The 20,128-nt window shown below is 46.4% G+C and overlaps 2 protein-coding genes across 2 annotated transcripts in view; one reads left to right on the forward strand and one right to left on the reverse strand.

Moving 5' to 3' along the window:
• ATG4B (autophagy related 4B cysteine peptidase) overlaps positions 1-20,128 on the reverse strand; it is a 93,386-nt gene that overhangs the window by 60,064 nt on the left and 13,194 nt on the right. The window lies entirely within an intron of this gene.
• THAP4 (THAP domain containing 4) overlaps positions 1-20,128 on the forward strand; it is a 47,915-nt gene that overhangs the window by 2,619 nt on the left and 25,168 nt on the right. The window contains exon 2 of the mRNA XM_082250063.1: positions 8,283-9,235. Within this exon, the coding sequence (XP_082106189.1) occupies positions 8,283-9,235 (953 nt within the window). The remainder of the gene's footprint in view (positions 1-8,282; positions 9,236-20,128) is intronic.

Below are 20,128 nucleotides of genomic sequence, written 5' to 3' on the forward strand. Positions count from 1 at the left end.
AGTAAGCAGCATTGTAGGAGGGTGGCAAGAAATGCAGAAGTGAGCAGTGTTGAATGAGGGTGGCAGGGAATGCAGAGGTGAGCAGTGTTAGAAGGGGGAGAGGGGATAAATAGATGAACCGTGTAGGATGAGGGTGGCAGGGGGTGCAGAGGTAAGCAGCATTGTAAGATGGTGCCAGGGAACATAGAAGTGAGCACTGTTGAAAGAGGGTTGCAGAAGTCAGCAGCTTTAGAAGAGGGTGGCAGGGGATGCAGAAGTGAGCAGTGACGGAAAAGGGTTGCAGAGGTTAGCAGCATTAGGAGAGGGTGACAAGGGATGCAGAGATGAGCAGCGTTGGAAGCGAGTAGCAGGGGATGCAGTGTTGGAAGATGTTGGCAAAGAGTGCAGTAGTAAGCAGTGTTGGAAAAGGGTGGCAGATGTGAACAGTGTGGGAAGAGGCTTGCAGGAGTGAACAGTGTTGGAAAAGGGGTGCAGGGGTGATCCCCTATACTAGGGGTGTATACTCGCAGTGACTTGGAAGTTGAGTTTCGGACAGTTGGGTGGCACTAGTGTCCCATTTCTGTCTGTGGCAGTGATGCAATCACACAGATTACAGGAGTTGCACAGAGACCAAGGGAAGTAAGCAGCAGCATAGGTGAGTGGAGACCTATTCTGAATGCAGGGATGCACAATTCATATCACCCGACGCCTGGGACATGCAGTTCCCGGATGCTGGGCAGGTTGGTTTTTTTTTAACATTTGGCCCTGCTGCCGGCAAGCAGGAGGGTTTACTTGTCAAATGGAAGCATACGGGCAGCTGCTGACTAAATGCTTCCACACATTTTGACCTGTAAAAAGGGGTCAAACATCTCTGGTGAGTTACCATCTACCTTCCAAGCACCCCTGGTGAAGCAATCGGAAGACATTTACATCCAGAAGCATAAATTATAAGGTGTGACATGTTTTGTATCTATTTACTCGATGCAATCACGACTTTTATATTTTACAAAAAATTGGGTAATTTGTTGTGTTTTTGTGCCCCTGAAATTAACTTTAGTGTGGCATTTTTTTGTTTTTGTTTTGTTTTTTACTGAAATTTTGCATTTCCTAGACCTATGCAGTAATATTGTGTGACATAAAATAATGGGTCTACCACTATTTTCATCTCTAGGGTGTCTGCTTTCAGAAAATATATAATGTTTTGGAGGTTTTATGTAATCTTCAGGCCTAAAATAATTTTTTACACTTGTGTAAAAAACCCCAAAAACGGCTCTGGCAGCGAAAGGGTTAAAGGATAAGTTCACCTTTGGGAGCATTACATGTTCCACTTGTTTTTAGGGTGGAACATGTAACATGTTCCCGCTCCTGCAGCAGCTTGGCCATCTGAGCCCTCTGTGTGACAGCAGTACGGGATGAAGGTTCCCCATACTAGCTTTCACTCTTTGAAAAGAGCATGGCTGTTCGGGGCTCCGCCCACATGGCCGCATCATTTGTTCAGAGTTCTGTGAATGAATCAACTACAAGTACTGATAGCCTTTGCCGCTGTTTGGATTGTAGTTCTCAATGAACTACCATGGCGCAGTTTAAGCACTCTGGTAGTTCATTGATTCTTCCTGTCAGCGTGAAACTGCTTGTTCGTGTGATGTACAGGCAGACAGATTAGATTGTCATGTGGGACAAGTAGATTAGGACTCCGATTTTTAGTCCCTTGGACAAGTAGTTTTTACAGAAATTTCTACACCCCTGTGAATGACACAAACCTGGCACCGTATGGGCCTGAGACATGTGTTGCCTACCTAGAACCTTTTATATATGTCTTTTGATCCACCTTGTAGTCTTGTGATGATTACATGACTGCAAGGTAGACCACAGACAGAGGCAGGCAAAAAAAGTTTATACTTATGGTGATAAATAATAAGTTAATAATTATGGGAATTCATATTTTGCATTCCTCTACTTTTATTGTAGGCATATACAAAATATGTATTCCCAAACTTTTATTGTATTTTTAACCACTTAAGCCCCGGAAGATTTTACCCCCTTCCTGACCAGGGCCTATTTTGCGATTCGGCACTGCGTGACTTTAACGGACAATTGCGCGGTCGTGCGACGCTGTACCTAAACGAATTTGGCGTCCTTTTTTTTCCCACAAATAGAGCTTTCTTTTGGTGGTATTTGATCACCTGTGCGATTTTTTTTTTTTTTTTTGATCATGCACTGTAAACAAAAAAGTATCATCAATTTTGCAAAAATAACAATATTTTTCAAATTTTTTATATGAAATTTCCCCCAAAAAAATGTAAAAACCAACTTTTTTTAACATTTTAGGCCAATTTTTTTTTTTTACCATATGTTTGGTAAAAAAAAAATCACAAAAAGCGTATTTTGATTGGTTTGCACAAAGGTTATTGCGTTTAACAAAGGGAAAGATTTTTGTAATTTTTGTTGTTTTTTTTTTTTTTTAAAGCGTAATGGCGGCGATCTGCGATTTTTTTTTTTTTGCGGGACTGCAACATTGCGGCGGACAGATCGGACCCTTGACTGACATTTTTGACACTTTTGGGGTTACCAGTGACATTACTACAGTAATCAGTGCTATACATATGCACTGTTACTGTAAAAATGACACTGGCAACTGTGATTGGCTGTGGCTTGATGTGTAAGAACAGTGATCAACGATCCTACATAGTAGAACCATTTGATCACCATTCCTACACAGGGGGGACTGACAGGCGGCTTTGTTTACATTAGCCGCCTGCCTTTCTCCCGCTGTCACGGACGATCGCAAGTGCACACGCGCGGGGGGGGGGGTCCGTGACCAAGCGGGAGCGCGCATCCAGCGGCGCGAGCTCGCTCCCAAAACCCTTACAGGCTGGCGACGTAGCCCTACGTCGCTCTGCCTGTGAGGGACTGACTGCCGACGTAAATAGTCGTGCGGCAGTTGGCAAGTGGTTAATGTCCTGCCTTAATGTGTAGAAGAAGTAAATGGGCCCTAGTGGTTCTAAAGGCAGAAGGTTTTTTATCCTAATGTATTCTATGCATTAAGATAAAAAAGCTTTAGTGTGCATCAGCCCCCTTAATACCTGAGCCCCATCTCGATCCAACAATGTTGGACAAGAGCCAACACTGTCTGGGACTCTCCCTCCTGATTGGCTGAGACACAGCAGCGGGTGCCCATGGCTCTTGATGCTGTCAATTGGCCAGTGAGCCAAAAGACTACAGGTATAGAGTGTATAGACCCCCAACTATGTTGAGATTTTAAAGGTACAACTAGAAACATACTTAACATTTTAAGTATGTTTCTAGTTGTGCCTTTAAAATCCCGCCATAGTTGGGGGTCTATATTGCCTATAGTCTTTTGGATCTATTGTTATTGGGGTGTGGCACTAAAAGGCCTATTTGTAATGCTAAACAAAGTCAGTGAGCCAATAAGGAAAGTGAGGGGGCAGGGCCGAGCCTCAGCTTCATGTCCCTGAGGGAGGGGCCAGGAGCACCAGCGAGGGACCTGAGAAGAGGAGGATCTGGGCTGCTCTGTGCAAAACCAACTGCACAGAGAAGGTTAGTATAACATGTTTGTTAATATCCCTTTAAGCTCTGTTCGCATATTGGCGTCCTGAATCATGGGCAGAATCGCGATCCCGAATCATTGCAAATCTCGGGACGCCCGTGTGATTCCTATGATTTGCAATGGCACCCCAAATGCGGTGCGCCCAAAAAAGTACAAGAACTTCTATTGGGCGATAGGCGCCCCGCGATACTATATGTGCCATTTTACCGCGGTTTTTCGAACGACAATCGCGGTAAAATTGCGCTGCATTTGGGGTGCCATTGCAAGTCACGGGAATCGCACGGGTGTCCTGTCATTTGCAGTGATTCGGGATCCCAGATGCCAATATGTGAACGGAACCTTAAGGCATGTTCAATTTTCTTGCACAATTTTCTGTTAGATTTACCACAAACCAAATAATATGAGGTCAAAGCTAATCAACACTTTCACTTGTATCCAATTAGGTAGGCCTTTGTACTACACAGTTGAAGGTAAATTTCAAGAAAATTGTACAGAAAATTGTATAATGTATGGCCAGCCTAAGGCCTCATGTACACTGCTGCTGATAAACAGACGTTTAGGAGGAGTTTGGCGTTTTCTTTACAGCACCCCTGAACTCTCCGCTAGGTTATCTTATCTCTCCTTGTACACTGAGAGGTTTATAGTTGTTTAAAGGCAATTGCGTTTAGTGGCATTTTTTTTTTTTAAAGCAACGGAAGACAGAAGTTTATTGGCATTTGAAACGCCAAAAGATTGTAACAGCATGCAAATGCGTCTAAACATGGTAACTTGCGTTTATAAGCATTTCATTTATAGGTGTTTTCAATGGGGATACATTGGCCTAAAATGTTAAAAAATTTAGATTTTTAAAATTTTCTTTTTTTTTTTGAGAATGTAGCAGAATGTAAAAAAAAAAAAAAAAGATATATATATATATATATATATCTTTTTTTTTTTTTCAAAATTGTCGCTCTTTTTTTGTTTATAGTGCAAAAAATAAAAATCGCACAGGTGATCAAATGCCACCAAAAGAAAGCTCTGTTTGTGGGAAAAAAGGACACCAATTTTATTTGGGTACGGCGTCGCACGACCGCGCAATTAATCTGTTAAAGTAACGCAGTGCCGAATCGCAAAATAGGGCCTGGTCAGGAAGGGGGCAAATCCTTCCGGTCTTAAAGTTGTTAAGCTTTTATCAGAGTTAGAGCGTTTTTTTTCAGCTGAAAAACTCCTTTCAAAACCCACTAGTTCTGGGGGGTTTTTCCAGTCAGAAAACGCCCCTGCCAAAATCTGCTGATAACAGCCTATGTGAGCACATAGGATAACATGCTGGGGAGTTTACTGGCTGCAGAAAAAAAACGTCTGACGCCAAAAACAGCCGCTGTAAAAACATCCAGTGTGCATGAGGCCTTGGGATGGCAGCCCATCTGATCTATTTGAAACTATTAAACAGGGGAAGTGTGCACATGGGCAAGGCAATATACAAATGGTACAAAGGGTTCCCCTGCACACTTTCAAGCTAGCCAGCAAAAATACCCTAACTAATCTGTTTCAACTCGGGTTAAAAACAGAGGTTTTAATTGCATGCATGTACAAATATATGTGAAGAACTGGCAAGTTGGAGGGCCCGTTGCATGCTAATGTGCACAGAACAAGAAGTTCTGTTTACTTCATACCTGCTGAACATCTCAGAACTAACAACAAAAAAAACGTTAATGGTAAGTTCCTAAAAGCATTAAAGTTGAACTCTAGGTATGATTTTTACTTGCGGTAGTTACATTGGTCCAGCTTGGACCAATGTAAGTATGCAGATCTCATAGAGAGGGACCACTGTAGAAGCTGACAATCGTAGTAGTTTAGTAGACATCGCTTCTACAATGATAGCTGCCACCTTTCGGTTCCCGTGCTACCCTGGAAGTGGAGATTGAGATTGTTACGTCAGCTTCCCGCTCTCCATCTCTCTTAATCCATAGAATGCATTAGGTTAAAAAACATTCTGCCTTTACAACATCTTTATTGGATTGTTTTACAAGGTGATCTTTACAATTACTTTAAAGTCAGATCACCACATTAATCTTTCAGTTCTAAAATGTCCTACTAATTTGAATGCCTCCTCAGGGCCCAGAAGTTGTGTCAGTAATGTTGGGTATATCTGTTTCCCCAGACTAAGGCCCCTTTCACACTTGTGCAACTTGTCCTGCCAATTGGGACTGCAAAGAAGCAGTGCTGATCGCGAAGCGAATCAAGAAAAACACTACTTAGAACGGGTGTTTCCATAGTTACATAGTAGTTGAGGTTGAATAAAGACAATAGTCCATCCAGTTCAACCTGTGTAGGTGTGTGTGGACGTATTAATTTCCCATACCCCTGAATGTTTTGATCTTGGACATGTACTGTATGTCCAACAGTCTTTTAAAAGAAGCCATACTCCCCGCAGTTACTACCATTTGTGGAAGCGAGTTCCACAATCTTATTGCCCTTACTGTAAAAAAAACTCTTACGTAGCCTGAGGTTAAATCGCTTCTCCTCCTCTGAATGGCCTTGTGTCCTCTTGCACTCCTTGGGACTGAATCATTTTTTTTTTTCTATGCTGAGATCACCGTTGAGGTATTTGTAAATCACTATCATGTCCCCTCTCAGGCGTCTCTTCTCTATAGAGAATAAATCGAGAGCTTGTAAACGCTCCTCATAATTTAGGTCCTCCAATCCCCTAATTAGCTTAGTTGCCCTTCTTTTGGACTCTTTCCAGTTCCAGCACATCCTTTCTGTGGATTGGCGACCAGAACTGGACAGAATACTCCAGTTGTGGCTAGGCTTGTGACGGTATCAGATTTTCATGCTGCGATTAATTGATTAAGGTTTTGCCACGGTATACGGTATTATCACTGTATTCAATTATTAAATTTCTACCTCACTTGAATTTCTGGTCCTGGCGCTCGGCTCCAATCCGATGGCCTGGTCATTAAGAGGGCAAATCCTTGTGGTCAAGAAGTGGTTAAACCTGAAGGAGGTGTTATTTATAAATTACTTTACTATTGCTTTACGCCTGGTTCACATGTATGCAGGTTGGCGGCCCACATTTGCACAGGCATTGATTTGAACGGGCTGCTATGCCCTCATTTTCCGCAGAAATAAGGTGCATGCAGCATTTTTTTAAAATTCAGTGGCCTTGAAATCCATCCTGCTTTTGCACCATGCGACTTACCTGCAGTTCCTGCTCTGGCAAGCTTTCTGCGTTTTTTTGTATACGTGGGCACGGCATTTAAAAACACAGTTTGCGTGTGCAGCAACTGCAGGTAAGTCGCATGGTACAAAATGGGCTGCTATGCCTGTGCAAATGTGGTGCCCCAACCCGCATACATGTGAACCAGGTCTAAAGCAATAGTAAAGTAATTAATAGATAAAAACACTGGTTCTCCTGCAGGTTTAACCACTTCTGGACGGCAAGGATTTGCCCCTTTAAAGACCAGGCCATCGGATCAGAGCGCCAGGACCAGTCATCACCAGGTAGGCCAGACACTGCTTGATGGCTATATAATAATGAAATGTGGGCTGCTATGCGCGTGCGTGTGTGTGTATATATATATATATGCTGCTATGCCCATGTATGTATGCATGTATGTATATTTCTATCTATCTATATATAAATATATATATATATATATATATAATATCTATCTAATTCTATCTATCTAATTCTAATTCTATCTATCTAATTCTATCTGCAGAAACTTGCTTGTATTAGCAGTGTTTCTGTGTCTGAGCCCTGGAAAAAGCATGTGGGTGTGTGCTGAGTGGGAGCCGTCTGATTGGTTACAGGGAGGAGCTAAGTCTCTCACTCTAGGATCATATTACCAGAGCTGTTTCTATTGAGTGAGTGAACTGTGAGTGAATGAGTCATCCGGCTCACTGAAAATGTATCAATTCTAAAGTCAGGCAGACTTGAGGAGCAGAGAAACTTGGTATTTTAAAAATGCCACAATAACAATACCGTGGGTATGCAATACCACAATATATCGAATTACCGAAAACCGGTGTAACGTTAAGAAACCATACCCCGTGAAGAAACCATACCCCTCGTCACTTCCGGTCTGAAACAGCAGAGCAGCGCAGCAGAGCGCATGCTCAGAGCCCCGGAGACGTGATTGAACAAGAAAGAAGTGAACAAGTGCGCATGCTCGGAGGGTATGATATGTTAACGGCACGAATACTTGCGGCGGTAACATTAAAACAGTTCTGCTGCAACATCAATCATCTCCTCTCCTCTCCCTGTCACTTCCCTGATCTCCCCTAATAAATATGAAAGCGGCGGCGGGTGTATCTGTGCTCCGTGATCCGCTTTTATATTTATTAACGGAGATCAGGGAAGTGACAGGGGAAGGAGCGGACATGAGGCATGATGCAGAGGAGCTGTTATAATGTAGCCGCCGCAAGTTAAAGTACCGTGAGAAATCCATACCCTCCGGAAGTGACGAGGGTATGGTTTTCTCACGGGTATGGTTTTTTCACGGAACACCGGCATATGTCTAGGTGCGGCCGGATCAGAGTTTTATAAAGTGGTAGGATTTACCACTGAGGGACCACTGAGTTTACATAATGGTACCTTGCTTGAAATCAATGCAAGTGCCTCCCCTACTTTTATCTGCTGTTGCTATTGACTGCCGGAAAGTGTTCTTATTTCCCGGTAATTTGTTTCTGTATACAAGCTTTTTATGTGTCCCATTAGATCATTCACATTATTATGCTTTATTTCTTGCAGGTTCCCTCTTAAGGATGCAGCTCGTCTTTATCTGTGGACAGTTGCCATACAGCGCAGTGACTGGACTCCAGGGCCCTACTCTTTCCTGTGCAGCGAACACTTCACATCGGATAGCTTTGTCCCACGTATGCCTGACCAGCACCCTCTTCTTAGACCAGATGCTGTCCCCTCCCTTTTTGAAACTGGAAGGGGAAACCAAACAAAAGGAGCCATAGAAAAGCACATTCTTGGTATTGGAGGAAAAAAGCAGGTGCAGAAAAGAAGAGCACCATCTTCTGTAGAGGAGAACATGCCACCTATGTACTCAAATGAGGAGGCTATGAAGGAAAATGAGCTCCGCTTTGACATTAATGGCAGAAATGACATCAACCCCAGTTTTCTTCCTAAAGCATCACCAGTTAACACAGTTTGTAGGTTTATCTACTCCCTGCATTCATATAGCCGGTCTTCTACAACCTCCTTATTACAAAATGTAGTAAACATGAATGTTCCACCTTATCCAGAGACAGAGGAAACAGAGATGACTTGTGAATTTGTGTCTTCTCCATCAAATAATCAGTGCCTTTCCTCTGCAGTACACGATGGTGAATATTTCTTGTCTCAGGTAGACAATTCCCAGGCGTTGTTATGCCATGTAGAAGTTGGTGATAACGCTGAGTTGAACTCCATAACAAAAGATCCTCCTAAATTAGAGGAAACTGAGATGACCACTATGTTCTTGGAGTCTTATGAAGTTTGTGTAGAGGAGGTCTGTGATTATACAGGTGAACCCGATGAGCTTCTGCTTCAAGAAGATGATTGCCTGGATCCTAGCACTGTTAACTTGTTGCATTCATACTGCTCTACCTCTGACCCTCTGCCTAAGAATAGACACCAATGCCTGACAACAACGTGTGATATGGGGTGGAATGCTGGGCAATCTAGCAGAGATCGATTCAATATAAATATACACGGTATGAACAGATATTTATTTTACTTATTTTAGTAGGCTTACATTTTTTTGTACAGCACTTTATAGGGAAAACTAAATCGTTCCCATCCACCCTGACCCCAGACAAGGTTACAACACAATGTCCTCACCACAGCCATACACACATAACTATGGCAAAAGCCAATCAACCTACTATGATTCTGGGTTGTGGGAAGGAAGCCACACAAAAGAGGGAAAACCTACAAATGACATGCATGGAGAAGAAATTTGTGCTTGGGTGAAAAAAATTACCAGCAGCTGACACAATACTCTGATAAAAAAGCATACAGACATTAAAAACAAAGTGCAGCGTTAAAAAAATGAAGGCAAATGATAAAAATTCTTCACTGTATCCTACATAAATGCAAGGATGTATAGGCCAATGCAAAATATTAGTGATCGACCAATATCGGTTTTTCGTTGCCGATACCGATATTTTGGCCAATGCATATCGATATTGGCTGATATTTTTGTACATATAAAAATTTTTTTTTTGTTCTTGATTGGTACTTTTGAGAAGGGATTTGGGGGTCCCCTCCTCTGCACTTAAAAGCATTGAAAACGCCAAGTTTGGCTGTTTTGAATGCTGTAATTTTTCTGAATCTGGCACCAGACAGTACCCGGAAGTGTTGTTACTCATGACATCACTTCCAGGTTTTTGCATGGAGACCCAATCAGAGCCGAATGCGGCTTTGATCGGGTCTTCGACAGCCGTGCAGGCTGGTTGCCCGGGTAAGGCGGCGGGAGGCGGGGGACGTCCCCTCCCGCTCCTTGTAATGACAGCCGAGCGGCTTCTCAGCCGCAAAGGTTGTCATTACAAGACAGCCGGTCGTCGGCTATGGACGCCAGTACCGGGATGATGCCTCTAGCTGCAGGCATCACTCCTGTACAAGCACTTTCCCGAAATATCGGCGATATCGGTAACCTCTGGGGCTGATTCAGATATATAAGGAAAAGTGCATTGGCTTTGCAAAGGTGATTGTAAAGGAAATTTTTTATATACAAAAAAAAAAAATAACAAACATGTCATCCCTACCTGCTCTGAGCAGTGGTTTTTGCACAGAGCAGCCCTGATCCTATGCTTCTCTGGTCCCCTCCCAGCGCTCTGGGCCCCTCCCCCTTGGCGAGTGCCCCCATAGCAAGCTGCTTGCTCTAGGGGCACTCGTGTGTGTGTGTGTCTCACTCTTCCGCCTCAGTGGCTATGATTGACAGAAGTGGGAGCCAGTGGTTCCTGCTTCTGCATCCCAGGCAATCAGGAGAGAGAGACCCGGGAAAGACTCATGCACATCGCTGGATTGAGATCAGGCTTATGTAACTTTTAGGGGCGCTGGGAGAGGAGCTTCACACTGAAGATTTTTTACCCTCATGCACAGAATACATGAAGTTAAAAAAAACCTTCAGTCTTTACAACCACTTTAATATAAGTAATTGCATGTGTAACACACGACTACACTTAATGTGCTCTACGCGTTTTATCTTGTCACGTATAATAATAAACCGCTTTTTGTGACCACTCTTTATTGGGGGTTGCAAACTTACAGATTTAGCCTTTTCTGTACAGTGTGTGGGGTGTAACACCAAAGGCGTCTGACCTAAATGCCCGGTCACTATGAACTAGGGGACTACCACTAGAAGTGTGATATCATCGTTCCCATCTTTCTTCCACTGACTTTTTTTATGTTCATTGTAAGAAATATGTATTTCTCTTACGTCCTCCGACAGTCGCTGCCTCCTCTAAGTCATCACTATTGGGTATTGTCCACCTATCCGTAGGAATAGCTAGGCATATAGACTTAGTCAAAAGGCATTAGCATATACACACCCATGGGGGCTGTCCCATCTGGTCAATACCCCCCCTGCATCACCACTCCCAACTCAGTTTTACTTTGCCTAGCATCAGGAATAGTCAGGCTACCTTCTGCTGGGGCTTCAGTCTCAGCCTTCCTAATTTTTTATTTGATTTTCTTTGAAAATGTCAGTTTTTTTCTCTTACTTTACTAGCTGTTTATTTTGTCAGCTTTAGTGTTAGTTTATTCTTCGGATGAAGATGGATCATGCGGTGCTGGGATTCGGACTGGCCGCCCTGGTTCTCCAGGGCACAGAGGGTCAGATGGACCCCCAGCCCGCCATCGAGTGTTCAGCTATGGTTCGCCCTGGCATTAAGAACGACCCATCCCTGTTCGCTACAGGGATGCAGCCGTGAGGTGGCTACCTCACAGGACTCGTCTGCAGTGCTGCAGCGTCATGTCCCTGGCTCACGGCACTCCCTGTCAGATGAGGACAGAGGTTTATCCGTGCATGGAGGCTCCCCCACGCCGTCGGGTACAGGTAAGTACTTTTCTGTGTGGGGCCTATGTCTGGGGTGGCAGTCTGTGTTGCTGTGTGTCCCCATGTCTGTGCCTGTGTGACTCCCTGTGCGACCCCTGCGGGGTTCGCTTTGTTGCAGATCTGTATTTTGCCGGGGGTCCCTGTCCCTGTGTCACCTAGGTGCATGTTTGGGGGTACAGACTTATGTGTTGTGCGGAGACCGCTGCGGGGGAAAAATTGCGCGCTCCGCCATGGTTTACTGTGCACACGTGTATGGCCTCTCTGGGGCGAGTATGCAGATCGTTTTGGCGCCATCCGCTGCCATTTTGTGGGCGGTAGAACGATCGGTGCGGCCGCATGTCAGCGGCCATCTTGGCGTAGCCTCCTATGCATCCCTATGGGGCAGCCATTTTCCCTGGGGTCTGGCTTATTGCCAGCCCCCTCCAGCAGCATTTCCTTTTCCTCTCAGGCAGAAAGGGCACAGGTAGCAACGATCTGCGGGCTCTGCAGTTTGTCTCTCTCTGTCTTCTTCTGTATACTGCTTCTGGCTCAGTTTCTTTTCTCCTTTGGGGGTCTTCATAGCTGTGACAGTAGCGGTGGGCTGCGCACTCCGCAGCGCTATTTAAGGGGACAGTACACTGCTTTTTTGCACTGTAGTTTTTTATTATCTTGAGCCATGGATTCTCAGGAAAGCAAGTTTCCTCCAGCTTTAATGGGGGGCCCCAGTTCTCCTGTTGCCCCGCTGCGACCTGATCTGGCTGCTGTAGTTGCGACTTTAGTGGCAAATATGGAAATGCTGATGTCTGAACGGGCTGCGAGAAACCGGCCCAGGCTGTCTCTCTCTTCTGATTCAGATGGGGATATGGCTGCTGCTGCTGCTGCTGCTGCGAGCGTGCCCTTTTCAGGGTCCCGCTCATCCTTGGACCCCCCGGGGTCTGAGGGGGAGGCTGAGGTGGAGGGTGTTGATACATCCTCCCCAGGGTCACCTGAAGAATGGGCGACCATGGATGAGTTGATTATTTCGGTTAAGGATACCTTACATTTGGAGGATGAGCCCAGTCCTCCGGGCGTTGTGTCCTCATTTGGGACGCACGGGGCCCGCAAGTCTGTGCAGGTTTTTCCCTGCCCAGCTGAATTTCATTACACTGTTAATGAAATGTGGCGCACGTTAAAACGTCCATACTGGTACCTAGTCGGTTCACATTGCTTTATCCTTTTGCGCCGGCTACGGAATCGCGATGGTGTGTGCCTCCACAGGTAGATCACACTGTGGCCGTGCTGAACAAGGCTACCTTGGTTCCTACTGAGGATACCCCGGTGTTCCGGGATCCCACGGACCGGCGGTTGGAGTCTCTAGCTCGCCATTCCTATACGGTGGCGGGATCGTTGCTCAAACCCGTTTTCTCGTCCGTTATGGTGGCTCAGGCGGTGGCTGATTGGATTAAGGTGCTTAGAAGCAACCTAGTGTCTGATGACGTGCCGCCTGCCCGACTGGAAATGGTGGACCAGATCCACCGAGGAGTCATGTATTTGTGTGATGCTGCCCTGAATGAGGCTCCCTTGGTGGCTCGCCTCTCGAGTGTCGCGGTACTTAACCGGCGACTGATATGGCTGAAGAGCTGGTCGGCCGACCAGTCCTCGCGGAAAACAGTTGCTGATTTTCCCTATGCTGGCTCTCGCCTTTTTGGCGAGGCGTTGGATACCCTGGTAAAAGGCATCACAGGGGGCAAGAGCAATATGCTACCCCAGAACCCGAAGAACAAGTCTTTCCGAGGCAAGCGGGGTTCTGCGCCCAGATCCAATCAGGGTCCTTTCGTGCCTTTCGGAACCAATCCAAGGGCAAGCCCTTCAAGGCCCAGGGCAACCAGAAGAAACCCTGGGCGGGTAAGCAGAAGACCGGCAATGCCGGCTCGGCGGGACACTCCACCTCTGCCTGAAGGGGCGCCCTCACCCGTTTCTGGGGTGGGGGGACGTTTGCGCGGTTTCCTCCAGCCTTGGCTGCTCCGGATCTCGGACAGGTGGGTCCAGGAAATTGTTCGATCAGGTTACAAGATCGAATTCCTTTCCAGGCCGGCGGACAGATTCTTTCCCTCCAATCTCCATCTGCTTCCGGGGCGTTTGCAGGACTTGCATCAAGCGGTGCAGGACCTTCTTGCTCAGGGGGTGATTGTCCCGGTGCCTCATCGGGACAGATTTCGGGGGTTTTATTCTAATCTGTTCACTGTGACCAGAAAGGAGGGCAAAGTGCGTCCTATTCTGGACCTGAAAGCGCTGAACCGCTTCGTGCGGGTTCGGAAGTTCCGTATGGAGTCTCTCCGTTCGGTGGTGGTTTCCTTAAGTCCAGGGGAATTCCTGGCCTCGATAGATCTGAAGGATGCGTACCTGCACATCCCCATTTTCGAGGGTCATCAGCGGTACCTTCGGTTTGCTATCAAAGACGATCACTACCAGTTTGTGGCGTTACCTTTCGATCTCGCTTCGGGAACCAAGGGTGTTTACCAAAGTGCTGGCGCCGGTTCTGGGACTACTGAGGGCTCAGGGCATTGCGGTCTAGGGTTACCTGGACGATCTGCTTCTGAGATCGCGTGCCAGCCAGGACCTAGTGCGCGATCTGTCCATCACGGTACAGACGCTTCAGGAGTTCGGATGGACCATCAACGTTCAGAAATCGACGTTGTCTCCATCGCTGCGTCTTCCCTATCTGGGAATGATTCTGGACTCCACTCAGGCGAAGGTGTTCTTGCCGGAAGACAAGCTCCGGACTTTGCGGGACGAACTCAGGTCCCTCAGGGACAATCCGTCCTCATCACTCAGGACCTGTATGCGGGGCCTGGGGTTGATGGTATCGGCCTTCGAGGCGATTCCCTTTGCTCAGTTCCACACGCGGGCTCTCCAGACGGAGATCCTGGCCAGGTGGGACAGACTACCTCAGTCCCTGGATCTGGAGGTCTCCCTGAGTTGCCAGACCAGATTGGCTCTTCTTTGGTGGATCCAGTCCCCGTCGGTGGCGGAAAGACAAGTCCTTCCGTCCGTTGGTGTGGACAGTGGTTACCACGGATGCCAGCCTGTCGGGCTGGGGTGGAGTCCTGGGCAATCTGTCTGCCCAGGGCACTTGGGTGGAGGAGGAGTCCTCCCTCCCGATAAATGTGCTGGAACTACGAGCGATAAAACTCTGTCTCTTCCAGTGGTCGGATCGTCTCCGGGGCCTGCCTGTTCGCATACAGACGGACGATGCTACCGCGGTGGCTTACATCAACCACCAGGGGGGCACCAGGAGTGCTCGTGCGGCCCGGGAGGTAACCGACATTCTGTCTTGGGCCGAGACTCATGTCCCGGCTATCTCGGCAGTTCACATTCCGGGTGTGGAAAATTGGCAGGCCGACTATCTGAACCGCCAGACCCAGGACCAGGGGGAATGGTCCCTTCACCCGGAGGTCTTTCAGATGCTGTGTGCGAAATGGGGATCCCCAGATGTGGATCTGTTCGCATCCCGGCTAAACCGAAAGGTGGAAAGCTTTGTGGCAAGAACGCGCGATCCATTGGCTGACGCCTCTGATGCGTTGGTGGCCCCTTGGCATCAGTATCGTCTGATGTACGCCTTTCCTCCGATTCAGTTGCTATCCCGGTTCCTTCGCAGATTGGCCTCGGAACCGCACCTGGTGATTCTGGTGGCACCGGACTGGCCACGCCGGTCCTTGTACGCCGACGTTGTTCACCTGGCAGTGGCACCTTCGTGGCGCCTGCCTCTGCAGGAAGATCTCCTGTCTCAGGGTCCGATCTTCCATCCTGCTTTACAGTCGCTGGCTTTAATGGCCTGGCTGTTGAGACCCAGGTCCTGAAGGACAAGGGTCTATCCTCTGAGGTTATTCCTACTCTGATCAAGGCTAGGAAATCTTCCTCTGGTAAGATATATTACCGTACCTGGAAAGCCTATTTCACCTGGTGTGAGTCCAGGGGGGTTTTCCCCTCGTTCTTACTCGGTGTCGAGAATCTTGGCTTTCCTCCAGTCTGGAGTGGATCAGCGCCTGGCGCTGGCCACAATAAAGGGCCAGGTGTCAGCACTGGCGGTCCTTTTCCAACGCCCTGTGGCGTCTCATTCCTTGGTGCGCACATTCATTCAAGGTGTGCGACATTTGGCTCCTCCCAGGAAGGAGCCTTTACCTCCATGGGACTTGAACTTGGTCCTGTCTGCATTGCAGCGTGCTCCCTTTGAAAATATCAGGGAGATATCGTTGCCTCTGGTGTCTAAAAAGGTTGCTTTTCTGGTGGCGATCACTTCGGCTCGCAGAGTGTCGGAGCTGGTGGCGTTGTCTTGCCGCTCCCCTTATTTGGTAATTCACAAGGATAAGGTGGTTTTGCGACCACCCCCATCCTTTCTTCCCAAGGTGATCTCTGAATTTCACCTTAATGAGGACATTGTCCTGCCTTCGCTTTGTACGAAGCCTAAGCATCCAAAGGAGATTGCCTTGGACGTTGTCAAGTTCTCAGTGCGGCTGTGCCATGATGGACCCTTGAATTTTTCTCTGGGTCCCTGGCTGTTGGCATTTGCTTTCCTGGGCTGTTGCTCCTGTTGAGCATTGTTTTTTTCTGTTGCCCAGTTGGTTCTTACGGTGCATGTAAGATTCCTTTCTCTGATGTGGGTACTGCGTTGCCTTTTCTGCGGTTGCGTCTCCCACCCCTCATGTCTATACTGCTTTGGGACATCCCAATAGTGATGACTTAGAGGAGGCGGCGACTGTCGGAGGACGTAAGAGAAAACTGAATTTTTGTAAAATCTTACCTGTAAAATTCCTTTCTCTGAGTCCTCCGACAGTCGCCGCCCCCGCCCCTCTTTTGGGGTTCTTATTACCTACTGCTATGCTACCAAACTGAGTTGGGAGTGGTGATGCAGGGGGGGTATTGACCAGATGGGACAGCCCCCATGGGTGTGTATATGCTAATGCCTTTTGTCTTTTGACTAACACTATATGCCTAACTATTCCTACGGATAGGTGGACAATACCCAATAGTGATGACTTAGAGGCGGCGGCGACTGTCGGAGGACTCAGAGAAAGGAATTTTACAGGTAAGATTTTACAAAAATTCCGTTTTTTTTTTGTGCATTTGCACTTTAAGATATTTGTGTTACACTTTGGTACATCAGCTTGCACATTAAGGCTCGGTTCACACTGGGGCGGCACGACTCTGTACTACTTCGGGGGCAACTTGTGCATTCCCATGCACCACGACTTCGGAGCGACTTGCACGGACTTCACATAATGGAAGTCTATGCAAGTCGCTCCGAGGTCGCCCCAAAGTAGTACAGGACCCTTTTTCTAAGTCGGAGCGACTTGTGTCGCTCCTATTAGAGCGGGTCCTGTAGCAGTCAATGGACCGTGAGGGAGCGCGACTTGTCAGGCTGACAAGTCGCCTGACAAGTCGCGCTGGTGTGAATGGAGTCTAAGTGTGGTTGTGTGTTAGCACATGTATTTATTTATATTAATAATAATGTTTTCAATTGATGCCACTATTTAAAATCCCCTATACTTTTGGGTTGGGCTACATGACCTTGCATTTATGTACAATATAGTGAAGAATTTTCTTCACTGTATTTCACTGCGTAATTTCTTTACATTTTTTTATTTTTTTTATTTTATTTTTTTTAGTGCTGCACTTTGTGCATGTATATAAATAAACATTTAAAACACAGAGTAACAATGATGGAAATTAAAATCAGGACACAATTTCTGCAGGTCAGTGGTCCTACCAGTGTGATAATATGCAGGTTGCTATTGCTTATTTCAGGTATAAAAAGTAGTGGACTGGCTGTTATACTCTTCTAGTATCTTTGATACCTTATAATGCACTGACCCAGAAAAAAGGGGCTCGGGAACCCTGGCTTAACCAGCCGCTTACATGTTTTTGATCAGTAAGCTAAGTTTTGTGGTGTAAGGCCGAAAGGAAGCTAGCATTTATGTATATAGTGAGGATGGCTAAATTACTTCCACTCTCAGCTTTAGGGCTCTTTCACACAGGCGGACCGTTCAGATCCGCCTGTCTGTTTTTTTGGTGGATCTGAACGGTCCCCCCATGCATCTCTATGGGGCATCGGATGGCAGCGGAGACATGTCCGCTGACATCCGATCCGATCCGTCAAATCTGGACGGATGGAAACCCTATTTTCCATCTGTCCAGAGGATCGGATGGGATCGGATGAGAAGGGACCGACGGTCCGTTTACATCCGATTTCCCCCATAGAGATGCATGGGGAACTGACAGCTGTGTCTCCGCACAAAGCACAGTGACACAGCTGTCATCCTCCTGCTCAGCGGGGGATCAGCGCATCCATCCCCCGCTGAGAAAAACGGACTCCGTCCGACGGACGGAGTGTGTGAAAGGGGCCTTAATGATATTTTTTGAACAGATTGAAAGAGCCCACACAACAATTTAGGCTCAAACCTATGTATGTACATTTAAGGGATTTTAACAAACTTTATTGAGGATTCCTACCTTTTTGTTGTTCTGAAGAAAAAGCTGTTTGTCTGTGTCTATGTGCAAAGTGAATCTGTATGGGAGTGGATTTATAATTATCAATCAGCTGCTGCAGCTGCAGGGCTCTGAGGAAACTTGCAGGGTCTGCATCCCTTTAGACGTGATTTCCCTTTGGAAGTATCTAACAAATTACCTTTTTGCCTTAGGGGATACCAAAAATCTAACTTGTATCTTAGTGCAGACTTTCGGGAAAATCAGTAAGCCAATCATACAAACAGGAAATAACATTTCTGAGGGGTGTTTTGTACTGAACGCCTCCAGGTAGCCATATTGCATTGTATTTTACAGAAAATTACAATGCGGCAGATTGAAAGGGAAAGGAATGTTTAATAACATTCATTCACATTATGGCTTTTGTTGCATACGCTATAATATTCTTTTTACTTGTTATCCCCCCCCCCCCCCCCCACAAAAGTGGAGTTACACTTTAGGCTCCAGAATACATGAGCTTCTTCACTTAGAAAGCTGCTAGCATAAGATTTTTTGCTTCCTCCTTTCCTTTCCTGCCCCTTTCTTTTTTTATCTTTTCTTTCTTTCCAATATCCCAATGATGACTGATTTATACTAGCTTTTTAGGAAAAAAACACCCTTTTGCTAACTGAACTGGCTTTCCCAATGCTTCTCTCATCGTATGTGTTTTTTAAAAAATTCTGTTCCACCTCAAATATTGCTTTATGCAAAAGACATACCTCCTGTGACCCAGTCTCTAAGTACAATATGGCAGCTTGCAGACTCGACAAGATCCACAGGCAGTGTCATCACACCAGGAAGACTCCGAAGTGGAATCCAATGTAGTTTATTCCAGGTTTTGCATTACAAGGGGTATATTGTAAAAGTGTGATCATTGAATAATTCAGTATGTTGTGACTTATGGTGCTCTGCGTGTTATTAAACAGTTTCATCATATACAGACTCAGAGCCGGTTCACACTGGGGCGACTTGTCAGGCGACCTGTCGCCTGACAGGTCGCCGTAGGTCGCCTGCCATAGAGAAGCTGTGGACCCATTCTAATAGGAGCGACACAAGTCGCTCCGACTTAGAAAAAGGGTCCGGAGCTTCTTTGGGGCGACCCGGAGCGACCTGCATTGACTTCAATGATATGAAGTACGTGCCGGCCGCTCCGAGGTCGCGGTGCGAGCTGCGCACCGCAACCTGTGAGGTCGCCCCGGCAAGTCGGATCGCTCATATGTGAACCGGCTCTTAAAGTGAAACATGCTGCCTGTGTTATAAAAGGAAAGGGGAGTGAGCACAGCATGCTTCTAGAAACAGAACAGAGGACATAATACAACCTCATCTAGACCCACCTCATAGCCCATCACTTTCATACGTTTTTTCCACCTTGTGAATTGAGTTGTATTTCACACAGTGCCTGTAAGCTTATTTGCAGATATCAACAGTCAAAACATACTCAACAATTATCTGTGCTCTATAGTGCCTGCTGTCCTTGTTACATCTGGTAACCCAATGTTCCCCAGTGATCTGTCACTGATGAAAACAAATGCATATCTATGTTATACAGCACTTTATGCAGTACGTACAGCCGCGATTTTATGATGACTGCCTATATTTGTCTTATGTTATGTAAGTAGAACCTAAATAAATTTTGAGTGAAGATTAGTACTGGATTACGCTATGGTTTCACCATTAACATCGGAGCCACTCACTAGCCATTTTATGACTGCGTGATACCTGGGAGACCTAAGGAGTATTTGGAGGTGATCCTGGCTTATTCATGTGGAGGAAGGAGTCTATCCTGAGTGTTTTTGTCCCAAGCCTGAGTGGCCTGTCCATTAAGTTGGGGGCCCATTCTCTTTGGTAAGCAGCTACTTTATCCATTCACCACGGGTGTTTTCCTTTCTGCTCACCACATCTTGGGACCTCACCCTCTGTTTGGACTTTTTCATTCTCCACATTTGATCCATGTCTGGGATTCATGACCTTTATGGACTTTTTATATGTTGGTCTTGTTTGATTGCACTGCACCAATGATTTTCTTGTAACTTATTTATCTAAGTTATTTTTTAGCGCTGCACTATTT

The sequence above is a fragment of the Pelophylax lessonae genome (assembly GCF_965119305.1).
Source record: "Pelophylax lessonae genome assembly, chromosome: 3".
Classification (NCBI taxonomy): domain Eukaryota; kingdom Metazoa; phylum Chordata; class Amphibia; order Anura; family Ranidae; genus Pelophylax; species Pelophylax lessonae.